We start from the raw sequence: 25,467 nt of genomic DNA, 5'->3' as shown, positions 1-25,467 counted from the left end.
TACGTCTGCTCTACATTTCTCTCCCCCCACCCGAACCCAAAACATTATTCACGTTCAACACACTCCCCTTTGCATGCCACAGCACAGCTGCTAAAGCTAAACACAGGCCTACATTGCTCTGCCTGAAACACCTGGGCACTGTTATATTCCTTTCACACATTAGCAAATTTCCAAACGTTAAGCCAAATATGATTAGTGACTGCAGATGGCAGCATCACAAATAATTAATCAATGGCATGTTTTCAATAGCATGTATCAAACTCTCATTACTACATTAATGCTGTCTTTTTTTATTACGACAATGAGGTGTCCATCTGATTTGTAAACCAATGGCCTGTTTTGTGATGACTTCACTGGTTGGACTTTTCACACTTTTTAGACCTGCTTTTTGAGTTTCAGTTTGGTTTTGCTAGTTTTACCACATGGAAAATTTTTAACAAAGCAGGCAAAATGTCTTTTTAATGGCATCCTTATAGCATGGGTCTTCTACGAAAAATGGTGAATTTAGATTCAGAAATTAACCAAATGTGGTACTGGAGGATAATTTTACCAGAATTGACATTTCTCTTATTTCCCCCAAGGAAGACAGGATCTTTCCATAATAGAAATTCAAAATAAGCACGAATGGAAAAAAAGAGGCTTTTAATGGCCTCATTCAAAAATGCCATCCAGATAATGTATAAAATGCCAACTTCCTCAAAATCTCAAAGACGCATGATTTAAAAAAAAGGAAAAACAGTGCTTGAAATGCATTCAGCGCGTACAAGAGAAATCTCACCTCTCCCTTTATGTCAATAACCAGGTTATCCTGTTGGCTTAACTTAAAGAAACACACTCACAAAAGGAGCCTCATACACCCCGTGTCAATAACGATGCACTAATTATGAAGCTGCTTACATAAACAAATAACTATACTTGGCAGCAGCCAAGATGTACTGGGATAAATGATCAGTTAGATCTGTTTAATTGTGTGTTCGTGAAAACATCAAATTAGCTACATGTGGATGGTTAAGGGTTAGGGTTATGGTTAAAACAGACATTTGGGTCAACAGTGATAACTAACTAAAATTGACATGTGAAGCATTTTTGGCTCTTGTCCTTCGAACTATGTTCTCAGTTCAATTCAAGTATAGAATAATGACCATTTAGATTGCATAGACTGATGTAGAGCTCTGCATCCTTGAACTTCAGACTGTTTTATACCTCAAGGACAAAGGTTCACTAATGTACCATTCCCTTATCACTGTCTCATAAAGGAATCTCTCTTGCAAAAGCGAAGGAGATTTCTTTCTTTCTTCTGCACACTTTTACTTCCTTCAAGATCTTTTTCAAAATTTTCTGCACCTTATTGTAAATATCTTTATTGTGATGTTCATTAGGTGGGCCACATTTTAAATTCATATTAAAATATAGTGTTTTGATCCATTTTTTTAACCATAAATACCATAATCTGTCTCCAGACCATTGAGACAGTAAAAATCAAAGTGCATATAACGTCCCTGTGGACCATGCAGGCATAGAGAAACGCATACAAGGATGTAGGGCAGGAGAATTTAGACTGCAGTAATTACCTCTAAACCTTTTATCTGCATCTAAGGAACCTTATTATTCAATTACTTGGACCAGAGTGCCTACTGTAAGCAAGTGGCTCCATATGTACTGGTTCCCAAACACATTGCCCCCTCCTATCTTTTCTGTACAGCTCTGCAAATCAACAGTATTCTTTCGTAACATCTTCCTTTCGCCTCAAGCAAGGCGCCCTAACGCACATAAAAGCTTACTAGACCAACTACATAAATGGAGTCCAGTCCATTGTTCTTATTAAACCAAGTCTGGGAGTGAGTGATGAGAGTTAGTATGAGCAAATGGATGGCTAAGAGTGTGGGGAGAGAGGGAGAGGACTACAGCGATTAATGCAGTGTTAATGCATTACATTAAATCCCTGGCACTGACGAGGTCCCTCATGTTGTACCAAACACAGGAAGAGATAAGGCTGGTCTGAAAAGCTTTCCATCTTTTATCTTTTCCCCGTTCTGGTTTTATCTGGAAGGTTAAATATAGTGGTTAGATACATGTTGAGAGAAAGAGATGGATACAGAATCAGAGGACAGAAAAGAACCTGAGGAGACATCTGTGGCAGTATCAGAAATAGCAGCCCAAGTCCAAGTGTAGGCAGCTTTTCATCAGAGTCCTCTCTCTCACTGTTACAGACAGGAAGGCAGACTAATTCTCAATCTCTCAAACCCAAACTCTGGGTTTTCACAGAGAGTGTGAGAGAGAGAGAGAAGGTAATGGTGAAAAGTGAAAGAGTGCAGTGTTCGTCTTTCTTCACTGTAAGTACAGTGCAGAGGTAATGGGTGTTGGCCCTGTTAGCATTAGAGGAATCACAAACCAGTAAAAGCTCTCTGGCTCTGGCTGCTGGCAAGACACGTCAACCATCCACACATAACCCAGCAGTCAGGGCCACTTACACAGATGAAAAATTCTTTTAATTGAATTCTCCAGTGGAAAGATAGCAGGTTAGAAAGACATGAAGGGAGGAGAGGCAGAAAAGAGAAAGAGAAAGAAAGGGAGGGTAATGTCTTTAGGGCAGCCGGAAAAAGAGATTGCATCATCGTGTCGCTCTATTAAAGGGTGCGACGTGCTCTGACTGCTGAGTGGCAAACAGTGAGTCAGCAAGACAAACCAGTGGGAAACGTACGCATACACAGCGTACCTCCTAACATTTCAAAATACACCATATCAAGATTTTAATAATAGAATAGCATTTATTCTAGGTTCTGAGTCAAGCTTTGTGAGTTGAGTCCTTTTTAGAGCATTTCTGAGCTCAGACAGATGGGGACTTTCACTGCCATTGACATTTTAAGACTGGTAAATTCAGATTTTACACTTTACTGATTTATCTCCATAGGGAGAACACAAAAACCACGTTCATCCACCTGGCAGCATTGATAATGAAATGTTCTATTCAGCACGTCTTGGTCGGATTTCTGGTTATTTAACCAAAATATTTGCTTATGTCTTCATGTTAACAAATGAGTTGAATAATTTACTAAAAAAAATCTGTTAGATTATTCAATTTTTCGTTGTAGTTCTTGGGCAGTTCGGCTTATGTCAGCTTAAACCATACTTAAAGAGTAAGATTTCAGACATTTATTATTCTCTCTCATATTGGTAGAGAAACGCTGGTGTCATTAGCAATAGTATTTTAGTGGTGAAAAGATACCCTTCCCAAAGCTCCTGTTACATGGATGACCCTATTATCATATTCCCAACTTGTAGGATGGCAAGGAACTGTGAGCTCTACTTACAAGACTAGTTCTCTTGTTAGCCAGAGTTCAATATACGCAAAAGCTCTCATTGTGGCCATCTCCAGTTCATGCAGCCAAGGACTGAGGTGATAAACAGGAAAAAGCTAATGTTACTCTTCCAGGAACAATTTTGGGACGCTCTCCCAGCGCTTAGTGGGTCAATCCATCGTTACTTGTAATTTCTCCCTCGTTATTGCTCAGTTCCCCATTAATCATCCTCTTGCCCTTTACCAAGCTTGAGATCTTTCTAAAACCATCCAGCACCCAGGTCTTTGCCTCCATTCTTGACTTCCACTCCCCCCGCCACAGAGGAAAATGGGATTACTGAAATCCATAGAACCACAGACCACACTTTCCATTACATAATATCGACAGACAGAAGGAAAAAGTGATTGTGTGAGCATGTGGGTGTTGCAAACATGTGTGTGCGTGTGTCTGTGTATGTTGGATTAAGGTCATTAGAGTTTTAGCCTCCCAAATTCATAGTTACTGTTGGGAGTCTAGCCAAGCAGTGTCCTTAAATATGGCTTTACTTGGACTGAAAATCCACATACGTACAAACAAACATTTGTCACAAAAATGGACATCAACATGACATCTTTGTGTGTGTGTGTGTGTGTGTGTGTGTGTGTGTTCTACCCACAGGTGGCAGTATTGCTCAGAATGGAGATACATTATTAATTCCTTTTGCTGATATACTGACACATGGAATAAAAGCAAATATTAATAAATGTTGTGACAAAGAATCATGACAGACAAACTTGGCGTGGAAACTACAAAGTGTGTGGAAAGTGCTGGGAAAAAAAAGCACTTCACCTTTTCTCATACAAATTTGTGTGTGTGTGTGTGTGTGTGTGTACCCAGAGATCCAGTTCTGTGCAGACTCAGGTACGCTCTGTCTCTTTCCAGCCCCCCACCTGGTTCTCTGCGCAGGGCGGTGCGGCCCAGATGACCAGCATATTGACGCAGGAAGGAGGGAGCACTATGGGAAGCAGGAGGGTGCAAGGCGCACACCACCATGGGCTCTGAGACATATGATGCAAACAGACAGCCAGGGAATGAAAGGAGACGAAGGATTTGGGGGAAAAAAAAGAGTGCCAGAGAAGGCAAGAAAGAGGAGAGAAAGTGTATATGTACAGCAGTAGTTCGATAATAAAAATGACAAGAAAAAAGAGGTCAAAACAGGAAAAAGCACAGGTGGAAAGTGGGGTAAAAGGAGAAAAAAGGGGACAGAAGCGGGCAGATGACGGGAATTGTAGGAGGGGAAAGGAGGAGAGGAAGAGACGATACAAGGTCACACAGAGACCAGACACAGAACGGTAGCAGAACATGAAGGAAAAGTACAATATGTAGTAGATAGATAAAAGGGCGGGAATACATACAGCTGCTGTACTCATGTTAGAAAAGGGGCAAATACCGGCACAGAGTAAAAGAAATAGCCATGGATATTGTTTTAGAGATGAGGTATGTGTAGTGGACAATGTGTCAAAGACTGATCAGATCAAAGCACTGTAAAAAGAGAGACCAACAAAATAAGCAAACACACTTTAGGAAGGCTGCACAGAAAAGGGAGTTGCCGAATCACAGATGGAGGGGCTTGAATAGATATTTGACTAATTACATTAAAGTCTGGGGATCAAAGTTAAGCTTACAAACAGCAAATTGGTTCATTCAAATTCAAATGCCTTCACTGAATTCCTCCAAAATGTAAGGAACAGCTGGTCAGTATGGATGCTTGGTCACTTCTCTTTCAGACTGATTAGGATTAATGAATTATTTCTGGCAGAACGTGGGTGGAAGCCTGCATGCCACATCTCCTATATTTCAAATAATTCCTACATTTAGTCCATACTGCAGAGTAAAATCCACTCCGATCCACGAGCATCACAGCGCAATGTTCCCTCTAAAGTCCTGACACGATTCCATCCCTGTCTCTAATCTAAAGCATCTAAAGTCATCGAAGAACGCAGTGGAAGAACTCATATGACGACATGCCACGCTCAACATCATTTCTAACTGGCACCCAAAAGAATTTGGTTTTGCAAAATCAGACTAAAATATATATGAGACATGGAAGTCGGGAGGGTGCTACAGCAAATGAAAAGGGTAAGAAAAGATGTATAGCACTTGTAAAAGTTTAATGCCATCATCCTCTACATCACTTCCTCCATCTCAATCCCACTCTCTTCTTCGCTCCTTCTGGAAATGTACTCAACAGCACTTGAGCTATTAAAATCAAAAGACGGGGAAGTAAAAATAGGAGGATGAAGAGGAGGAGAGAGACGGCAGGAATTAAAAGTAATCAAGCAAAGATGTGAATGTTGCAGCTCGGGAGCTGAAATAACACCAACAAACAACACATCTTGTATCCAAACTGCAAGAGAGCCAACACATCCAGCTTCAAACACAGCACAGCTTTATTTGGACAGTGAAACTTTTCTTTTTCTTCCTCACTTTCTTAGTCTTGTCTTGTCTTGTCTTTTCCCTTTTCTCTGAGACAAACGCATTTAAAGAAAGCAGGCAACCCCCCCGCTCACTGTAGGTCCTAGTTTGGTTTCAAACTGTGAGCAAGATAAGTGTGTGAAAATACAAAAAGTCTGATCGCACTGCCATTATCTTGGTTTAAGGTGAGCGCTCAGATTTTTCCAAAGAGGTACATGCAGTGCTGGAAGATGCCCACTGGGTGGCTCTCAAAAATGATTTTTCCTTTGCCCGCTTTGTCCTCCAAGCTGCACCATTTTCATTTGGCAATGTAAAAACACAATAAAATGGATATTTTGCGAATTAAAATGCATTTCCAAAGCAGTACACCTGTCAGCCTGGATGATGAAGTGAACAGTGAAAGAATGGTGACAGAGCTAATGATAAGGTTAAGATGATGATGGTCACAAATTAAGATGGCTCCAGTGGGTTCAGCTCAAAACTTTTTATTTTCATTACAAGCACAGTCTCATTTGCTAACCACTTAATTGTGTATTGAACCAGCTACTACTGGAGAGTCTGCTCTTTTGTGTGGTTTGCTTGCTCCTGTGTGGTAAAACAGGAGCCATAACAGATTGAGGTTATGGAGTCAAACTAATCATGGTGTGACTCAGAAGACGGTTGTGAAGGTGACACAATTACTCTTTATGATAATAACAGTTCGTCCCTGCCTGCTATGCTCAGAGTCAACTAACTGACTGTAGTCACATGGAGGTGTAGCTACTTGGAGCTGCAAAGTGAGTTTGGAAATGAATCCCTATTTACATAATGTTTGCTTGTATGACAGACAAGCATCTGCTGAGATGCTTATGCGCACCTGCATGTCAGTGCACTAGTTTTAACGTCTCACCGTTGTCCCTGGCTGCAGAGGGCTCGTCTAAGGCCATCTGTTCTGCCAGTTCAGACAGGGAGTCATCGACAGGCCGAGCACTGCGTAGAGACATGGACAGCCTCCGCTTGATTATCTTCATCCTGTCCATCTTCTCGGCCACACCACAAGAGCACACGGGCTGAGGAAGATGGGGACAACCAGCAACATCATTATTATCAACATCACCGGCACCACCGTCATAATCATGGACTTTGTTCTCATTATAACCTCTGATGGATAGGTCCACACTGGCCCACTAATCTTCATTGTACAGTGAAACTACTGCAGTGCAGCCTCTGCGCATTTTCTACCGTTCTTTGAGCTCCTGATGATTGTGTTTGTTCACGCAGTGTGTGTTCTCATTGTTATGTATCCCAAGTGCAAACATTGCAGAATAAAAACAACAACGTGAGAGAGAGAGACAGGCGCAAAGAGACACAGGGAAAGAGAGAGATAGAGAGCAGCAAACAAAAAAAATGCACAAATGAAAAGATGTAAATGGCTGACTATGCAGCTCCCCAGAGGTTTCAGACAAGAGCAGATAAGCTGTGATTGACACACATCTCACTGGCTCTTCCATCAACCATCATCTACAACGCAATATACAAACTACAGTATGCATCTAGTTTTCTTCTGAAAAAAATTCTAACAAAATCATTAAAGCACACAAGAATAAAGCCCTTCATACTCAAGCTGCTGTCAATTAGCTCTGATGGAAATCTGGTTTCATCTGACCGCAGTCCAACTATGTGCGTCATGTAATTATGTGAGTATACCTCTTGATCCCAGTGAGCTTTCAGAGTTATATATTGTTCAGAGTGCCCCTCAGCAGACATTTAGAATCTGGTTTAGGTGCATATGTACAGTATGAGTGTGATTGCGTAAGTGTGTGTTGAAGTCACTTTGTTCTGTTTTGCCGGCCTGGAGGTAGACGCAGCTATGACAGAGTATTTCTGTCTTCCTTCCACTTCCTGCTCCTTCTATCTAACCCATAAGAGCTCAGGAGCTGACATGCACTTGTGCGCACACACACGCGCGCGCTGACGTACAAACACACACGGCACCCACTGCCTTTCTCTTTGTGTCCAACCTTGGAGGCTTCAACAAAAGCCATTCATCCTTTCAGGCTCTCAGTCTTTCAGGCCTATTAGCGACAGCCAGTGCTCTGAGGGAATTGAAACCCAGTGATCCTCATTCAGGATGACTGGCTTTATTTCTCTAGAAGATGCATTTAGGCGAGTATCCATTGCTAACAACATCGCCTCTGCCAATTTACATGAGTCCAGTTGGATATGGTTTGCACCTCAAAAGAAGGAACCTCTCCAAGATGCAAAAAAAAAAAAAAAAAAAAAAGTTGAAGAAGAGAAAAAAGGCGAGAAAGGAGAACATCTCACATTCATTTCTTATCATCTGTCACACATGGATTATCAGTATGGAACAAATCTCCCTCCCCCCTCATTTGCATGTTTTCCCAGACTTCACTAGAGAGAGGAGGAAGCCTGTGCAGACCAGAGGTTTGGGTTCTCCTCATGCAATCTTGCTTCCCTCACCCATGCATTTTCAGGAATAAATGAGTCATGTTAAGTGGAAATAGCCGATAACATAACGCACCAACTACTAGCCAGCTTTATCGTTAACAAGCAGTTATACTTGCACCCACCTGTGCAAGCACGCACATGCAGAAACACAATAATGACTAATTTCACAGGCTTCATCTTATCACTCTCAAATTAGCCTACTGCAGTGGAAATGTCATTACCAAGCAGCTCAGACTCAGGAGATTTCTGCTACAGCTGTAACTATACAACTATAGTATAACATACAGTGGCACTCTTAAGTATAAACTTCATTTACAATATGATGAAAGAAAATAGTGTAGTCTTCTCTATAAAAAGAAACTCAAACTATAACAACAAACATTTTGTACATAAATTACTAATAAATAATATTTGGTTTGTAAACATTTTATACTTGCTCATAAACTCCAAGATATTCCTTTTGACTGCAATTGCACATTGATTACATAACTACCTTAATGTGTTCATTAATTAACTCATACCACTCACAAACATTTCTGCTTTGCAACTCTGTTGAAGTGATACTTTCTATGACAGTTGTGATAGATAGATGTGAAGCAATACTAACTTGTCCTTATATACATATTTGCTACCCTTCTTCAACATTCTTCTTCTACTACAACATTAACAAAAATTAAACTCGACTGAATATAGTACAAGAATTAGGCATGATCTTAAGGACATTAAGTTTTTCAAACTGTATCTGTGTTCGGTCAATCTGATGGGGCAAAAAATAATTGTGATGAATGCATTGGATGTTGAGTCCTTCCTGTTGCAGATGGACATGGCAAAATGAGGAGGTTGGCAGGCATACATCAGTGAGTGGGACGAGACATGTGGCTCCAGGCTGCAGCATGTGCAGGCCACACTCACCAGACACACAGCAAACCACAAACAGCTCTGATACATCACTCCCACTACAGATGACGGAGGCCACTCTCACTCCTTTAAAGCCACGAGACAAGATTTTGTTCCGTTTGAAACCACAAATCACAAACAGGCCATTAAAAAAAATAGGTGATATAAGAAATAAATCCTATTGCAAGCTTGAACAAAGTTACATCTGGGAGCATGTGCATATCTGTATCCACATGTGTGGATGTGGGTGGTTGCACGGATGTGGTAGTACAGAGGTGAGGTGAACTGACACACCTGTGAGGAGGACAGGGGAGGAACATAGTCTGATTTATTCAAGGCACACACCGTTTGGGTTGCTAGGCTACAGGCTCAAACTGCAGTTTCTGTCTCTGAGGTGAGGAGGAGAAGATGAAAGGAAACCAAGAGGGACGAAGAATTGAGAATTCACAATGTTCCTCTCGCTATCTCCTTTTTCTACACTTCCTCCACATACGCACACACCCACACTCAGCTGTAACTTCCAGCCCTCCAGTGCTTGGGATGCCACACAGCACTGCATCATGTGATACTTCCCGGCCTGGCTCTCGGATCCGTCTGCCAGTTATGCCTGTTTGAGGCAAAAGAATGAATGAACCTGAGGACGGAGTAAGTCTCCACACGACATATACAAACAGCAGCTAGTAGCATGTTTGACCGACTCATCTATAAACGCACAAGGACACAGCAAAGTATTTCCTCAGCATAGCCTCATCCACATCTCTTTCATTTCTTTTCCATCAAAAACAAACAAACAAATTATTCTTTAATTCTGTGGATCATGAATTATACGCATGCATGCACACACATTCAATGTGGCAGAGTGGAATGGGCACTCAGTGGCACTCTGAACAGCGGCCCGAGGATGCATGAGTAATGCACAAATCTGCCCAACTACAGATTCCTACACATATCCACGCTAACACACATTTAAACTAATGGATAACCCAAAAAATAAGCCCAATGGCTCCTCAATACCTCTTCTGTCACTTGGCCCAAATCTCCAGGGTAAAATGAGAACAACAAATTATGGAAAGAAGACTAACTGCAAGACTGCAAAGGATCTGAAATACCATTTTAGCCATAAGAGGGGAATGGAGTGTCCGCATAGATTTGGGAGATATCTGGCTCAAAGAGGTCATATAAAAAGTGCAGAAATATGTCTATGATTTGACTTAGTCTTGAATAATATAGCTGAATAAAAGTTGCAATATGAAAACTAATGGTATTCCACAATAGATATATAGAAATTATTACTTTTAACCTATAAACACATTAAAAACTCATCCAACCCTAAACCCTGTTTGGAAACATTAACATTCTGAAAATAATACACATTACCTATGCTAGTATTTTAGTCACAAATGTTTTGAGTATTTATAGTTTTGTAGTTTTGCAGATCTCGTCATTTTCCAAAATAAAAGAGAGTGCCCTTTAGCATAGAGTTTGCTGGAGATAAATGTATGTAACACCATCATCACAATACGATTCCTCCTTATGTGTGTACATGATAAGGTTGAAAAGCTGAAAAATTAATTATCTATAGATGCTGGAAGTAAGGTTGTGATCTCAGTGAGGTCCTGTCTGGTTAATAGGCTACATGGTTTGACCACAGAAACATTTATTTACAACTGGGTGACAATCAAACCAGAAGAAGGTGTTTGCTGTGGAAAGAAAGTTTAGGAAAGGTAACACCAGTTAACCGAATTTAGTTTAAAAAATAAAAAATAAAAGTCATAAAATTCTATATCAGAAATGAAATATATGACGAGGTCAAAGACTGCACTACAGTAATTTTTAAAGATAACATAATAGATTTGATGTATTAACACGGGGTTAATTATTTTTAGTTTAGTTTCAGTAGAAGGCAAAGGTATTTAGGGGAGCGCATGACTTTGAATCTGAACGGCCCAAACTGAGATGGACATAAATAATTTTAAGTTGGATGACAACGACTGTTCAGAGTCAAGCTTTCATCGGCAGGAACCGTTCAGCCCGCTGGGTGTCCACACACACGGCTCGGCTTCGGGAAACATCCACCAGGTTGCGGACAACCTCCGTAAGACCGGATCAGATCAGACCGTGACGGCGGCGGACGAGGCGAAGGTCCCGACAAAAATCCCAACGCCAACTCGACCCGACCGCAGATCGTGCAAAGGAAGGGGGGGGGGTAAATACCATGGGACTCGAACCTAAGCCTGGCTGGCCGGTTCGTGGCGGAGAGATTCCTCCAAACCTTGCAGGCCTTTTGCGTACTTCGGTCACTTCTCTCCCCGTGTTTTCCTGATGCAAGTATCCGGGAGGAGGAGAGTCAGGCAGGGCAGGAAAAAGTTGCGGAACCGCTCGGCCGGTTCACAAACTCCGCGGAGAAACGAGCTGGATCACCTCAGGGGTCATTTCCACCTTTTAAAGTCGGTGTTTAAGCCACGTGGGAAATCACGAGACACCATAGGATTTAATTCACATTGCTCCGGGCAACTGAAAACATTTTTTTAAGCGATCGCCGTCCTTTCTATGTGATCCGGATCTGCGCGCTGATATTTAAGTGCCCACGAACACAGACGCTTTATGAAGCCCATAAACACACCAAAGAGCTTTGTTTTAACGAGTCGGAAAAAACTCCACCTGCAATGTCAGGTGGTAGGACAGCCATGGTTATTGGTTATGTGTGTGTTGGCTGTCCCGCCGCTGACATTATAGGATTTCAAACCGTCCCACTGAAGACATAAACAAACAAAAACACAGCTGCCACCGACCTGCTGGTGTTTCTGCCGCAGGAGACTATTGTTCCGCTTGTGTGCGATAATCCCGAATCCACTGCGACAAGTTCCTCCAACTACTTTGCTCGTAAAAAAAAAAACAACAAGCAAAACAAACAAACAAAAAAGAGATTTTCCAGCCACCGACCGGGGTAAACTCTTTATCCGTGGGTTTGGCGGTGTGTCGCAGTGTCCGCCGGCCTCTCTGACTGCATCGTCGGCCTGCACTGGCGCATTATTTTAGTCCGGACTTTCCGCTCACACTCGCCGCTGTCCCGTCCGGCGATGATCAGCCATATCGCTGCTGCTTCTGCTGTTGTGTGTGTGTGGATTCCGATTGAAAATGATGGCGTGATCCCGGAAAACACCGCAAGGGGTGTGTGTGTGTGTGTGTGTGTGTGTGTGTGTGTGTGTGTGTGTGTGTGTGTGTGTGTGTGTGTGTGTGTGTGTGTGTGTGTGTGTGTGTGTGTGTGTGTGTGTGTGTGTGTGTGTGTGTGTGTGTGTGTGTGTGTGTGTGTGTGTGTGGCGGGGGGGGGGGTTGTGAATGTGTGTGTCAGACTAACCTCCACCCCCACCTCCAACTATGTCTCTCTAGCTCTGTGTTTAAAAAAAAAAAAAAAGGGGGGGGGTCAAATAAATTAATTTCGGGGGGCAATGTCACCGGGGAAATTAGCCTTCATTATCCATTCCCATCTAAATATGCACCTCAGAGGAAAATGACTGCTGAATAACATATGGATTTTTTTTTATAAATTATGGAAATCTGGCAGTATGATCCACCAAGTGCTTAGTTCAGGATCAGCATGACTGGAAATGAAGTCTGAAAGTAAATAAAAGAGTGGTGAGGTTTAAATACATACTGCTGCACACATCAGACAAAGGATGACTTGGCTCAACTGGATCACATTTAATTATAAGCCTCAACAGTCCAGATACGTGCAGGAACGAGCAAATCCCTCTTTTGATATGAAATGGCTACTTTACTTGGGTGGCAAAAAAGTTGGAAACTGATGTCAAGATTTATTTAGATTTCTTTTAAATCCCATGCTTCAAATGTTTTGTTTGTTTGAATGAATGAAAATGAATGAAACTGAAAAATGTCTTTTTTTCATGGGAATCACCTGAATCATCAACAATTGCGTCAAGAATCATAGATGACACAGCAAACACGGTCCATGATGTCCTGCCTGATGGTGTTCAGCGCCATCTCGTGGTTCCTTTAAATAACAACTGAAATTTGTGTTTTCATACACTGGGAAACTTTGAACTGGTCACTGTAATTGTCACTAAAGAGGGACCATAACAGAAGGTAAATGTACCATCCTGTGCGCAAAAACTAGTAAAATTTTCAGTCTTCTGCACCTTTGTACAGTTGTTGAGACTGTATCAGAAAAGTGCGGCAAACTTAACTCTTGGCTGGTTTATAAGATGATTTTAAATAAAGTGGCCTGGCATATTGCAACTAGTTAAACACATATTTATACACACCAATCGTTCTTGTTCCACCAAACATTCATTATTGTTCTCTGTTTTAATTTCACTTTGAGTCACAAAATGTTGGATCTAGGTGATTGACAAGACAACACGTCACATTGCTGTTATCCCTGAAAAGGAGGAATATGCCTTTAAATCATCAATTGATATAATGATGAATTAATGTAAGACAAATATAAATCACAAATAATGATTTACTAACCAGTCAAAAAATTATATGGTGTTTAAAGTCAATTTCTCCGTCTACCCATCCATCTTCAAATGCTTATCCAAATTTGGGTCGCTGCAGTAACAGGTTTGGTAAGGAGCCCCAGACTTCCTTTTCCCCAGCTACCTCAGCTAACTGACTGAGGGATCCCGAGGCACTCCCAGGCCAGTGAGGAGATATAATATAGATATATTATAAATACTGGACGCCTCTGCAGCTTCAACAACACAAGCCTTGAATATCGACCATTCAAATTTGATGCCTCTAGCCTCCACAGGGATGTGGGAAAAACTCCTTTGGAGGTGGGGGTTGAAGGCATCTTGCACAGGGGCCTTCCCCAGATGTTCCCGGTTTACCTGAACTGCTGTTCGGTGCATATGCGCAGGTAAGAGTGTTTCCCCTTGCCTTCAAGCAAAAACAGGCAACCACTGGGGTAAACTCCAACACAATGGCGCTCAGTATCCCCACACCTGCCTGGCACCTCACAATCTTGGCCACTCAGGAGAATAAAAGCGTCTAGTCCCTATCCAGGATTTTGGCTCCAGGGCTGAGGCTACATGTGGAGGTAAGCCCCATCAGATCCAACCGGTAGCATGCCACCTCACACATAAGCTCCGGCTCCTTCCCCACCAGAGAGGTGATGCTCCACGTCCCCGGAGCCAGCCACAACATAGGGGACGATGGGTGTCCACGTCGCTCCGGGCCACCAAAACAAAATTTAGCTTTCCTGAAGTAAATGTATATTCTCCAAAATTCCTTTAAAGTGACCAAGTTCATTCAACACCTATTTAACCCTAACCCTAACCCTTACAAACAAACCTTTGAATTACATTAACGGAAGTAAAATGATACTGACCTTAGAATACATCAGTGTTGTATAATACCTTAGTGTAAAATAGCCAGATATTTCCGTCAGCCATGTCTGAAAATGTGTTGCAGCGATCTCTTCTAACGAAAGTAAAATATATGATGCATGACTTGTGGTTTTACTCAAGGTAATAATGAGTATGCCACTTACTCCATTTATAGTTTTATTAAAAGTGAACTCTGCCGTCCGGCCCATCGTTCGCTTTAATGAATTTAACCAAAAAATAATAGTTCTGGCGGTGAACGCTATGGGTCGCTGTCGGTTTGTAGGCGCTGTGAAGCGGCCGCCCTGCGGTCGTCGGCTCGTCCGTCTTGTTGTTAGGCAGGTTGTCAGGGGCAGCACCGCGCTAGCTTAACTAGCTTGGAGAAGATTAAGGAACTTAGTTAAAGATGCTAAATTTATTTGCCAACGAAAACGAGCGGACACTTACCCGTTGTCTCTCTCGGATCTGTCCCGTGTCGTCGACCGAAATCAGCAAAGGCGACATCGTCGAATTTTGTCCGAACAGCCACCGCTTTGCATGGAGCTTTGCTCTGTAACTAGCTTTTGCTAACGCTGTCGGGCAGACATAAAGTGGTCTTCTTTAACATTACGCAATAAACAAACGCACACGCACAGAACTCCTCGTTTCCATAAAGCTTGATTTTCTTTATTTGGGTGGGGAAAATATGGAGGCCGCTCAGGAAACTTTCATGGATCAGGAAGAATCCGATGGCAGCGATAAACCGTCGGGGTCGCCCTATAATTCTCCTTTTCGCTCCACTCGGCTGCACATCCAGAGAAGTAACGTCTGCTCTCGGGCTTATTTCGTTGTGGTCATGGTCTTCTTCCATGTTTACATCCTGAATGTTATCGCCTTGCTGCTGTACGTGCACTACAACAACGGACCCGGGGACCTTGTGAGTGGAGACGGTGCCTCAGCAGCATCCGTCGGCGAGAGGAGCAGCCGCCTGCCCCATCCTGCCCCGGCTCCAAGAGAGCTGCATGTGGAGGACTACAGTCAAAGTTTCAGTCTGCCTCGCATTGAAGGAATTCGGGTAAGAAAACTCATCATTTCTGCACGATTAGTTTGCCATTTGAAAGAATTTTACGGTGTAATGTGTCATCTTGCTTAGAGCATTTACTGGTGTTTTACAGAACACATTGAACTCAGCGCAATTAAGTGTAACTTCTTACTAACTCACTCACTCAACTTCACTACATGCTGTATAAAAAATGGCATGATTGTAGACGCCCAACTTAGCCCTGCTTGCTATAGTAATGCTCATGCATTTGACATCCCATGCAATGGGCTGTTGTTGGGCTCTTCCAGGTGGGACACATTCAGCAGGTGTCCATTGTGCCAGATAAAACACATGAGATGAAGACACTGAGCTTGAAACCTCTGCTCTTTGGTAAGTGTATGCTCTTCTACGTATGAATGGAGGTCATTTTTTATCAGGATTTGCTGTAGAATATGAAGTTTAATAACACTCAGAGTCATACAAATATAGACAAGCAATATTTAGTTCAAATTCACAGTATATACATTATCTAGTAAATGCCCTTTCTTTTACTTCGACTGAAAGACAATGGTCACTTGATGAGCTCCTATGATCATCATATTGCATATTATCTCTTCCATACTAAAATAAGTTTTAACATGACTTGAAAAGACTAGATCAAATATTATGTAAATTTGGTGTCTTAAGTACTCTATCAATATGTTTCCATTAGCCATAGTTATTTCATGATTGTTTCACAATGCTCATAATATTAGTTCCTGCATCTGTGATGTTTCCATTTGCGTGCAGCTGCCATCAGGTTCCTATCTCGTCTTTGCCAGGCATAAGCCTTATTGACCACAAGATGCCCCCCTTGTACTGTGCCTGTCACAAGGAAGGTGCCACCTCGTGGGTGGTGGCGTGTCATGTTCCTTACACAGGTGGCATCCCTTTCTAGCCACAACTCGACATGCGAGCGGATCTGGCCGCCTAACAGCGGTCCATGTTTCAGAACATCCAGTTTGGAGGCCAGCGAGAACTGAGACAAGCTTACTGGTGTGTACTTAAGCTGGGTTAGACGTAGTTTCACAACTGAAAAGACAGCAAATAAACACAAAGCATCACTGACTTTGTTTTTATGCTGAATTTCTGAAAAACTCATTAAATGATTATATATTATACAATATATATAATTGAGGATTGGACAAGACAAGTGCAAAGAGATGAATTAATGGTGATACTCACCAAAATCACTCCTGCAGAAGGTCTCCAGTGTATCTTTTGTAGAGGAAGTCTCTTCGAGCTCACAGTCATGACAGCTTGCCACAGGCACTGAAATAGTCAAACTGCTAATTGAATCGGTTGGTAAATTAAGTCAGGTCAATTATATGTCTCCACAAAGTCAGTTTCTTACCTCTCCGTCCTACTGCATGTACACTTGTATTGGTGATGGACGAGATACACATGAGATGGTCTGCTGGGTATTGGTCACAGCGAAGAATTTCTGGCCATGCGTAGCCATAGCAACTCATGATCGGTGCACAACTGTCCCTTACAGATTCGCACAAACTCCTGCAGGGTGATATAAACCTAATAAAGAAGAGAGGGAGAAGGAGCATGAGCAGTTCTAAATAGACAAGAGGATTTGTATCGATAGTGAAGTGGAAGCAAACAACACTTGACATTTGCTTGAGTTTTTTTATTTTATTTTTTTAAATTATTATCATTATTCTCTCAACAGAACTGCTAACATAACTAAAAAGATATAATTGGGCTTTAATGGCTTGGTTTCAACCTGAAACCAAGACAATTGCTCAGAAACTAGCAACAATTTGCATATCTTTTAAAAAGGCGTGAACCCTTGATGCTACTGCTCTGTAATGCTGAAACTAATTTGACATTTCAATACATTTTCACTGTCATAGTGATTTGACTTTTTCACAATGAAAATTTCTACAAAATGTGCCTTAAGAAGGTTGATAATATATACCAGCATAAAATAATCTGTAATGAGTAGCACAGTGATTGAACTACATTAATTAAAACTTACCTGTCAAGGCAAATCGGTGCAAAGAGAGAGCAGAGAAATATTCGAGCGTCAGGGTGACACTCTCTGGCTAGTAGTGGCAACCAGCTTGTACTCTGTTGTACAGCCTCAGCTGGAGACTCGTGGCCCAGCAAATTGGGCATCCTCATTGCGCTATAGCCAATATTTTGACACAAGGCCATGCCGGATGGGATGGGCAGACATCGAGATGAACTCCGGGGCTCCCACAGTCCACCTTCTCCTATAGACAGCATGGACCTGAAGCCAGTAATTGTTCCGGGATCCCCCCACACTTCTTCATTCTCTCCTCCTGCAGCTCCTGGTCTAGTAACATGAGTATTTCCATTTCCTGTTCCAGTATTCTCCTCAATACTTTCCCTGTCCCAGCTCTTATCCTTCACCTCAGAGTTAATCTTACCCTCAGCTCTCACGCGTCCTTCCAGCCCTGCTTTTACTCTGCCAGGGCTAGGACCAAGCAGTGATGTTCTGCTTGGCCCTGCACGCAGAAGGAGGAATAGCAGAAACAATCTCCTGGAGCTTAAGTGAGGACATAGTGTTGAAGTCATCCTTGGACCAACGATGAAAAGAAGAAATCCTGTTGTTAGTCTCTTGAGTGAAAAAACCCCCTGTGTGACATTGCAGGGGAAGATGGAAGGATAGGTGTATTTATAGGGGGCAGTGATGGTATTTGCATAGTAATGGGTTTGGGGTGGTGTAGAGACCAGCAGTTAGATGGGGTGGGGCGCATATTAAAGCATTATTAGAAATGTAGATCCGCTCGCATTCATGAGCAAATCTAAGTGTTTTTGACAGAGCTCAAGATTAGTAATTTGGGTGATTTGACATTAGGCAGGTTTTGGATTTCAGCCATTTCCAACCCCACAGCTTGAACTGAGGAAGAGACTGGCCCTCATGTGGTGAAACTCCTCCAGCCCTTTCATCCCACATTTACTTCCAACCCACACTTAACTACCCTGTCCCGCCCTGACCTCTTGCTTTTTTGACTTATTTTCTCAGGGAAGGGAAATATTGAACTTTTTCTGAATATTTTCTGCGAATGACAGGCAGAAAATATTAAGGAGACCAATAGGCTGCTCCCAGTGTGAGATCATTGCAGGCCTATAACCATTCAAGAGAATATAAGCAACATGCAGATAGCCTCTCAAAGTAATTGAATGTGTGAGACATAAAATGAAGCACACACTGTATGCTCAATTGTATGTGAGAGTACTTGAACTTAGAACACAAATGAAATTGGTGTTGTCCTGCTGTGTAGCCATGGCCTGATTCCTCTACAGACAAGCAGGTCACTTCCTTTCCAGGGGAGAAAGAGAGGCAGTGGCGGAAGGGAGAAGAGAGAGTAGCTCAGTCACCCTTTATTCATATCAGTTATCCAAATTAATGAGGCTGGTCTGAACAATAGGGATTAACCAAGTGGGTACAGTGTAACAGACACAGGTGACAAACAAGGCCTCTACTGTACAGGAAGGCAACTTGCCAGAGACCTTTTATTTAGAGGGGTAGTGACTGACATAGTAGGATGCATTGCTGGGAGGAGGGAGGAAACCATGTACAATATATTGGTGTGAACATTTAGTATCTGGAAAAAAAATCTATGAATCTATCTGATATAATACATATAAATTGATGCTCTGCTAATTTGATTTCTCAGAAAACCAGGCAGACTTAGGAGACCAAAATACAAAAATCAAAATTGATACTTTTGATGTAAGGAAAACTTGAAACACACAATTTTAAGGCGCAATTCAAATACTCTAATACTATGTTCCTTCCTTCCTTCCTTTGGGTGAAGTCGAGTGTTGGCATTAATTCAACCTCCTTGTCGAATAGGCTATACCACAAATGACTCACTGGAGAGTGACGGAATAGAATAGCTTGTATTCATTCAGTGCACAATCTGTGCATACTGTGACCAGAGTTCCTGTGCTTAGACACGTTATATAAGATGCGAGGAGAAGAGAGTAATATTGTAAGAATAGAGCTATAATATAATAGCTCTTCTTTGCCACCGTAAATTAAAGTTAAATGTAGTCTCTATGTTTAATCTCTGTGATTGTTTCTCTCCAGGAATATGAGTGGCAGAAAAGTCTCTCATTTTGGCCCTTTTCACTAAAACCTTTTATTCATATTCACAGACTTTTGTTGCAATATATCTTGTTTTTTAGGGTCTAATCAGATTGTTATTTGCATACACTGATTAAAGTGTCTCACATTACCCTTTGACTCTGAAAGCTTTTGTTAGGCAACCGAAGTAATCCATTTAGTAGATCAAGCGTCACTGTTAACATAGTCTTTTAATCCACTTAGCGTCAATTGCTCACTCAACAGTTTATGTGTAAGAGCTGTCTATTACTTTTGTACATTTCCTAAAACTTCAGAAGTTTGAGATTTTTTTCAAATTAATATATAATTAAGATAGCTGTTCTCAAAGTTGGGTCTGTGAATCCGCAGGGATCTTTGAGGGGGTTTCTGGTTGATTACCAGCAAAAAAGTAGTAATCTATTTTCACTCTAATTCCATGCATGACCAAATGGGTGTTTTAGCCGTGTGTTTTAAACAGTTTCCAATGTATAAGATTGAAGCTCAAAACTCAAATCATATTGGGTGACACTGTCTAATTGTGACAGTCCATGAGTCTTTAGAATCGCTAATTTTGATGCTGATACAGTAACAAGGTTACCCGTTACTGGTGGCCATCTGACACCAGCTTCTTCGAAAGAAGTGAAAATTTATTTAGTTTTTATCAAGTAGTAGCCTCACCATTACCTAATCATCATGTGAAATTTGAATATATACATGTTTGCACGAATTACAGCTAATGTATGAACAAGCCCAGAATTTCAGTCACACTTTTTTATTTGCCTTACCTAATCTCCAAATAGTTAGATTGGAAATAGCCTTAATCCTAACTAGCTTGTTTGTGCTTTCAAAAATCAGCTATTGAAATAAAGTGACTGATTAACTTGAAAATCTCTCCTCTGAAAAGACTAGACTCTACAAACTCCACATGATTTGCATTTTGGAGTTTTGTGCATCACATAATTAGGGTTGACATGTGGAATAAATCTTTTTCAAATGAAAATCTTAGCTAGTTATTGGCATCATTGAGTCATGTTTGTCTAAGGCAGCACTGTTCTAATGTTTGCCATTTTTCCTCTTCCTGTCAGAGATCCCTGGCTTCCTGTCAGAGGAGGAGTGCCGAGTTGTGGTGCAGCTGGCTCAGCTCAAGGGTCTTATGGAGAGCCAGACTCCAGCACAAAGCCATGGACAAGAGGAGTCAAACCAGCCACTACTTTCTCTCAGCACTGAAGAGGTCTTCAGTCTGTTGGACCTAAACCAGGATGGGCTACTGCAGAAGCAGGAGGTAAAAAGAGAGAAATATCCTGTATCCCTATGCCAACAACTGTAGGTGGAAGATAGGTTTCCAGGAAAATCGACTTCTAGTAATGAAAAATTCTATGAACTGTCAGAACATTTTATGCCTCTCCTTGATATGAGGGGAAAAAAAAATTTCCGGTTTCTCCTCCAGATTGTGAGTCACTCACATTCTCGAGATGGAACTTGGCTGAGCCCAGATAACCTGCGGCAGATACTCACTGGTTTGGAAGATCATGCAACAGGTTTGTGTTCATGTTGTTAATGTGTGTCAGGACATTTCAAACTATTCTGACTGATTCCACTCACAGTGTCAGTTCAGTTCCCATTTCGGGGACATAAAGTATAAGCTTGTAAATTTTTTAGACATTTGTAGAAACCTATTACAACTTGCAGTGGAACAGGTTAATCGATAACATTTTTAACTGCACCCTTTTGAATTAGATTGACTGTGGGATTTTTCCTGCAGTGGTTTTGGAATCAGAAGAGTGCAGTAAGTGGCTGACTGGTAGCTGGGATTGCGTGCAAGTTTTTATTAGTGGCAAGACCAGAAGACGGTTGGCACTGTTTTTGACCTGATGCCATTGTGCCAGGCATTGTTCACATCCCAGTCCGGATGTGCCTCATCCTATCTCATTAAAAACTGATTATTTTCTAACCCCCTTTTCTTAATTTTCCCCTGGATCCCCCCAACCCCACCCACCAACACCCCTCCTCCTCACTCCCCTCTTCTCTGGCACCCCAGAGCTATTGTTGCGGCTGGGGCGCGGCCTCCCAGGGGAAGTGATGGGGGCCAGACATTCATTCAGCTGAGAGTAACACCATACAGTTAGAAAAAGAGGGAAAGAAAAGAGAGAAGGGAGCTGCCTGCTGATTACTGCAAGACTATTTTATGAAATCAGGATTAAATTAAAATGGGTCAAATACACCAAAATTTTCAAAGAAATTTCACATTTGAAATAATTTCACAGACTCCACTCATATCTGTAGCTATAAGATAGTATTATAATTATATGGTGTTTGTATCCTAGCTCTATGAAGGAAGGAAAACAGTCAAATGAAGGACTTTTGTTTGTATGTTCCTCATAGGGATGCTGAACCTGGAGGACTTCAGATATGTATATGACGTGTCCCAACGTCCAGGACAACAGCGAAGTGGAAAACTTTTGAGTCACTTCAGACAGAGAAGTAAACATACATGGCTTTACCAAGGCCTGGGATCACACCATGTACTGCAAACACTCAGAAACAGGTAAGTAGAAATGTACACACTTTGTCAAACTCTTGCTTGCTCATTCTCTTGTATTTTGTCTTACATAATTTGTCTCTTATATTTAGAGTGATAAGTCTGACACGTCTGCCATCTGCGTTGGTTCAACTGAGTGAGCCGCTGCAGGTAATTCGCTTTGAGCATGGGGACTTCAGTAATGCCCATCATGATAGCAGCCCTTCTCATTCAGAGACTATCTGTGCGCACACCCGAATAGCAGGAAACACATCTACTCTCTCAGAAGTCTCTTGCAGGTATGTGTGACATTCAGTGAATGTCCAAATCCATTATTTAATTTATATCCATTTCCTTTGCATGATTTCCTGGTTAAGTTCTTCATCTCCTAGATTGATGCTATATTAATGCAATAATAATAATGCTATAACAACAACAACAATAATAATAATAATAATAATAATAACAATAAGTATAATAATACTGTGGACCTTTTTTTATTTGCAAATTTGGAATTGTTTGATAATACCTCAAGTTTACAAGAACACCTTTTATAGTTATTGTTTTTTTTTTTTTTTTTTATCACTAGGCAGTATTTCTCACCATTTCTTACTTTCAAACTCAAATTACACATATATACTATAATCTTGCACAGTCATTCAAAGTTTTAAAGTGCTGATGAATAAAACAAACATAAAGCCTATTTTGCTGACATTTTTTATTTTTTATCTGTGTTGTTTCTTTTCTTGTTATACCACAGGTATCTCACTGTGTCCTTTTACCTCAGCTCTGCAGAGGAGGGTGGTGAGACCACCTTTCCTGTGGCAGACAATCGTACCTATGAAGAACAGGTGGGTGTGTTTTCACAATGCAGTCATAAATCAACTTTTCTTTTTTGCTGCTGTAAAATTATGATAAATGTCAATGACCTAAATTTCGCTGATAAGACAGTACTGACCCCTGCCAAGGAATCTGATACGTGTTAACATAGTGTGCCAAAACAAATGATTAGACACAAGCTGTTTACAGTTTTGTGTGTCCTAGGCACTGGTCCAAGATGGAGTTGATTTGACAGACACCCAGGAGACATGTGGCAGAGGGAACTTGAGAATAAAACCTACTGCTGGGACAGCCCTCCTTTGGTACAACCACCTTTCTGATGGTAGAGGTAAGAACAGAAAGCTTGAATTATTTTATTTGCATATGTGCATTCCAATCAGCACTCTATTGGACTGATTAAAAATTCTAAGGGCAAAATAGTGTAAACAGGCCTGAATCCAGCATGCAAGGATACTTTTTAAACCCACTGTCTGTGGATTCTCACCTTTCTGAGGTGACATTTTACCACACTGAAGATCTTTGCTTCAAGTTGAACCCAGAATGTGTCATTTACATAAATTATGTCGCCCAAGTGAGAATTTGACTTAAGGCAAAAGACAGGTCCATTTCACAATTTGGAAACGAAACAGCTGATGGGGAGTGAACAAGATGAATTGTTGTTCATTTTTCTACAGTAGCTTATGGCCCGATGCTTCCCTTTTAAGCGCTGTCTTACTCTGCCTTCTATAGGTTGGATGGGAGAGTTAGATGAATATTCCCTGCATGGTGACTGCCCTGTTGGACGTGGGGTGAAGTGGGTGGCTAACAGCTGGGTAAATGTGGACCCAGACTATCAGATACAGGCCCGTTATCAGAGACTAGTCGTTCAGAGGCATCAAGCTAAGTCAGCCATGGAGGACCATTACCAACCTCTCTCACACAGTAACCTCCACCAGGATTTATAGCTGGGCCTTTTTAATTAATAGAGACAACAGCCATTCTTTTCAAACTGAGTCAGTCTTGTGTCTGGAAAGCCAGTGAGGCCTGACAGGAATTCCCACTATGTCAGAGGCTGTAGTTGAGACAAAACTTGCACAAAATCTCCCAGATATTTTCTCCTTTCAGTAAATGTCTTGCATTAAAGTATGTTTCTTGAGCTACTGCTCCATATTTACTTTGACTTAAAAGTCAATCCTATTTCCTATAGGAAAGTTTGGTGAATTTTAACATAGATATACAATATAAAGACTTATAGTGGGCAGATGCATTCATTTCCTTAAAGTTCATCTCTAATATATACATACACAAGTTTGTTATACTGCACCTTAATGGTATAAATTATTGAGAATATCAGATGTGGGATGTTAATTTTGTAAAGCTGCAGTCATATGTAAGATATAAGCCTGCTTACCTGCCTACCATTTTGATTTACTAGGCATCTGCCCCTATTGTGGGTCAGTGTTATTTGTTGTCATATAATTTAAGCCTGTTATTAGAAGCCACATCACAACATTCATCCATGAATATGTTCCTGAGAGATAATTTTGTGAGACTGTGAATGTCTCTTCTTTTCTTCAGCATTTGTTTTTGAATTAAAGAGCTTTGATCTTGAAATATTATTTCATGGTAACTGTTCTAAACTGGACAGAAAGATAGCTTGTCACACTGGCTGTGGGATCCCAGTCATTCAGGTGTTTTTAAATTTAGATCTTTGATATTCCAACTTATGTTTCTTATCCTCACAACTCCAAAATATTTAATTGTATGAGAATATTTATTTTATTTGAGTGTTATTTATTCCCACAATTTGTTGATGTAAATTAAGCATATTTATTACTGCTTGATGTTGCACTGAATTTGCCATTTGTATTTGTTCTATGTCATGAAATATATTTAGCAATGTTTTACCAGTTCTGGTGTGAGTGAGATCATTTATGCAAATCTTTTCATATGGACAATGACCACTAGATGTCACCGAATATCAAATATTACCAAATAATCTGCAGGCTGTTGAATATTAAAAAGTTCAATTTGTGGGGTATATTCGTAGCGGTATCCTGTCAGCACTGGTTGTCTTTGTATAAATCCTGTGGAAAAAAGTTCCTGAAGTATTTAAAAGAAAAAATAAATCAAATGAACATACTCAAAAGTTTAAAACAAAAACTACAACTCTCTATTCTAGTACAGTACATCTGTCATATATATTATATCAACACTTTTGCTCTACTAGAATGTGTACATGAGATATTTGTAACCCAACAAGAAAATACAGCTCTTAAATGTACGTTTTACCCCACAAAATGTATTTAATAGTAAAGACCTAAAAAAAGCTGTTAACAAAGCTGCCACCTGAATATTGATAAAGGAGACTGATGCGTGAAACATTTTGGCATCTTGGTTGAAAGTAAGCAAAATTGATGCCAGTTCTTCTTTTCAATCGTGTTAGGGATTAATAAATTGCAATCTTTTAGGCGTAAATTACAGGTTGATTTTGGGGCATTTTAACTGTCATGTACAGCAGGGGCCCAAGAGCG

General features: G+C 41.0%; 2 protein-coding genes across 3 annotated transcripts in view; one reads left to right on the top strand and one right to left on the bottom strand.

Moving 5' to 3' along the window:
• LOC115045719 (cyclin-dependent kinase 17-like) overlaps nucleotides 1-11,729 on the bottom strand; it is a 34,042-nt gene extending 22,313 nt beyond the window's left edge. The window contains exons 1-3 of one of the 2 annotated variants that reach the window (XM_029505524.1): nucleotides 11,313-11,729; nucleotides 6,643-6,802; nucleotides 4,172-4,336 (exon numbers count right to left, since the gene is read on the bottom strand). In XM_029505524.1, coding sequence (XP_029361384.1) covers nucleotides 4,172-4,336; nucleotides 6,643-6,802; nucleotides 11,313-11,315 — 328 coding nt within the window. In that variant the 5' untranslated portion in view covers nucleotides 11,316-11,729. The remainder of the gene's footprint in view (nucleotides 1-4,171; nucleotides 4,337-6,642; nucleotides 6,803-11,312) is intronic. The other variant, XM_029505527.1, reaches the window with a different exon arrangement.
• A 3,055-nt stretch (nucleotides 11,730-14,784) lies between these two features.
• LOC115046061 (transmembrane prolyl 4-hydroxylase-like) lies at nucleotides 14,785-24,812 on the top strand. The gene is made up of 9 exons (XM_029506165.1): nucleotides 14,785-15,500; nucleotides 15,776-15,857; nucleotides 20,682-20,878; nucleotides 21,044-21,134; nucleotides 21,979-22,141; nucleotides 22,228-22,413; nucleotides 22,875-22,965; nucleotides 23,159-23,282; nucleotides 23,684-24,812. Exons 1-9 carry the CDS (start codon nucleotides 15,132-15,134, stop codon nucleotides 23,896-23,898), a joined length of 1,518 nt encoding a protein of 505 aa, XP_029362025.1. The 5' UTR covers nucleotides 14,785-15,131; the 3' UTR covers nucleotides 23,899-24,812.
• The last annotated feature ends 655 nt before the right edge of the window (nucleotides 24,813-25,467 follow it).

Source organism: Echeneis naucrates, chromosome 7, assembly GCF_900963305.1.
Source record: "Echeneis naucrates chromosome 7, fEcheNa1.1, whole genome shotgun sequence".
Classification (NCBI taxonomy): domain Eukaryota; kingdom Metazoa; phylum Chordata; class Actinopteri; order Carangiformes; family Echeneidae; genus Echeneis; species Echeneis naucrates.
The sequence above is the reverse complement of the archived record's forward strand: the minus strand, read 5'-3'. Positions and strand labels throughout refer to the sequence as shown.

Coding starts and splice junctions, on each gene's coding strand:
- LOC115046061 (XM_029506165.1), top strand. CDS start 15,132: ATGGAGGCCGCTCAGGAAACTTTCATGGATCAGGAAGAATCCGATGGC. Junction 21,135..21,978: donor TTTGGAAGATCATGCAACAG/GTTTGTGTTCAT, acceptor TGTTCCTCATAG/GGATGCTGAACCTGGAGGAC. Junction 22,414..22,874: donor CTCTCAGAAGTCTCTTGCAG/GTATGTGTGACA, acceptor GTTATACCACAG/GTATCTCACTGTGTCCTTTT.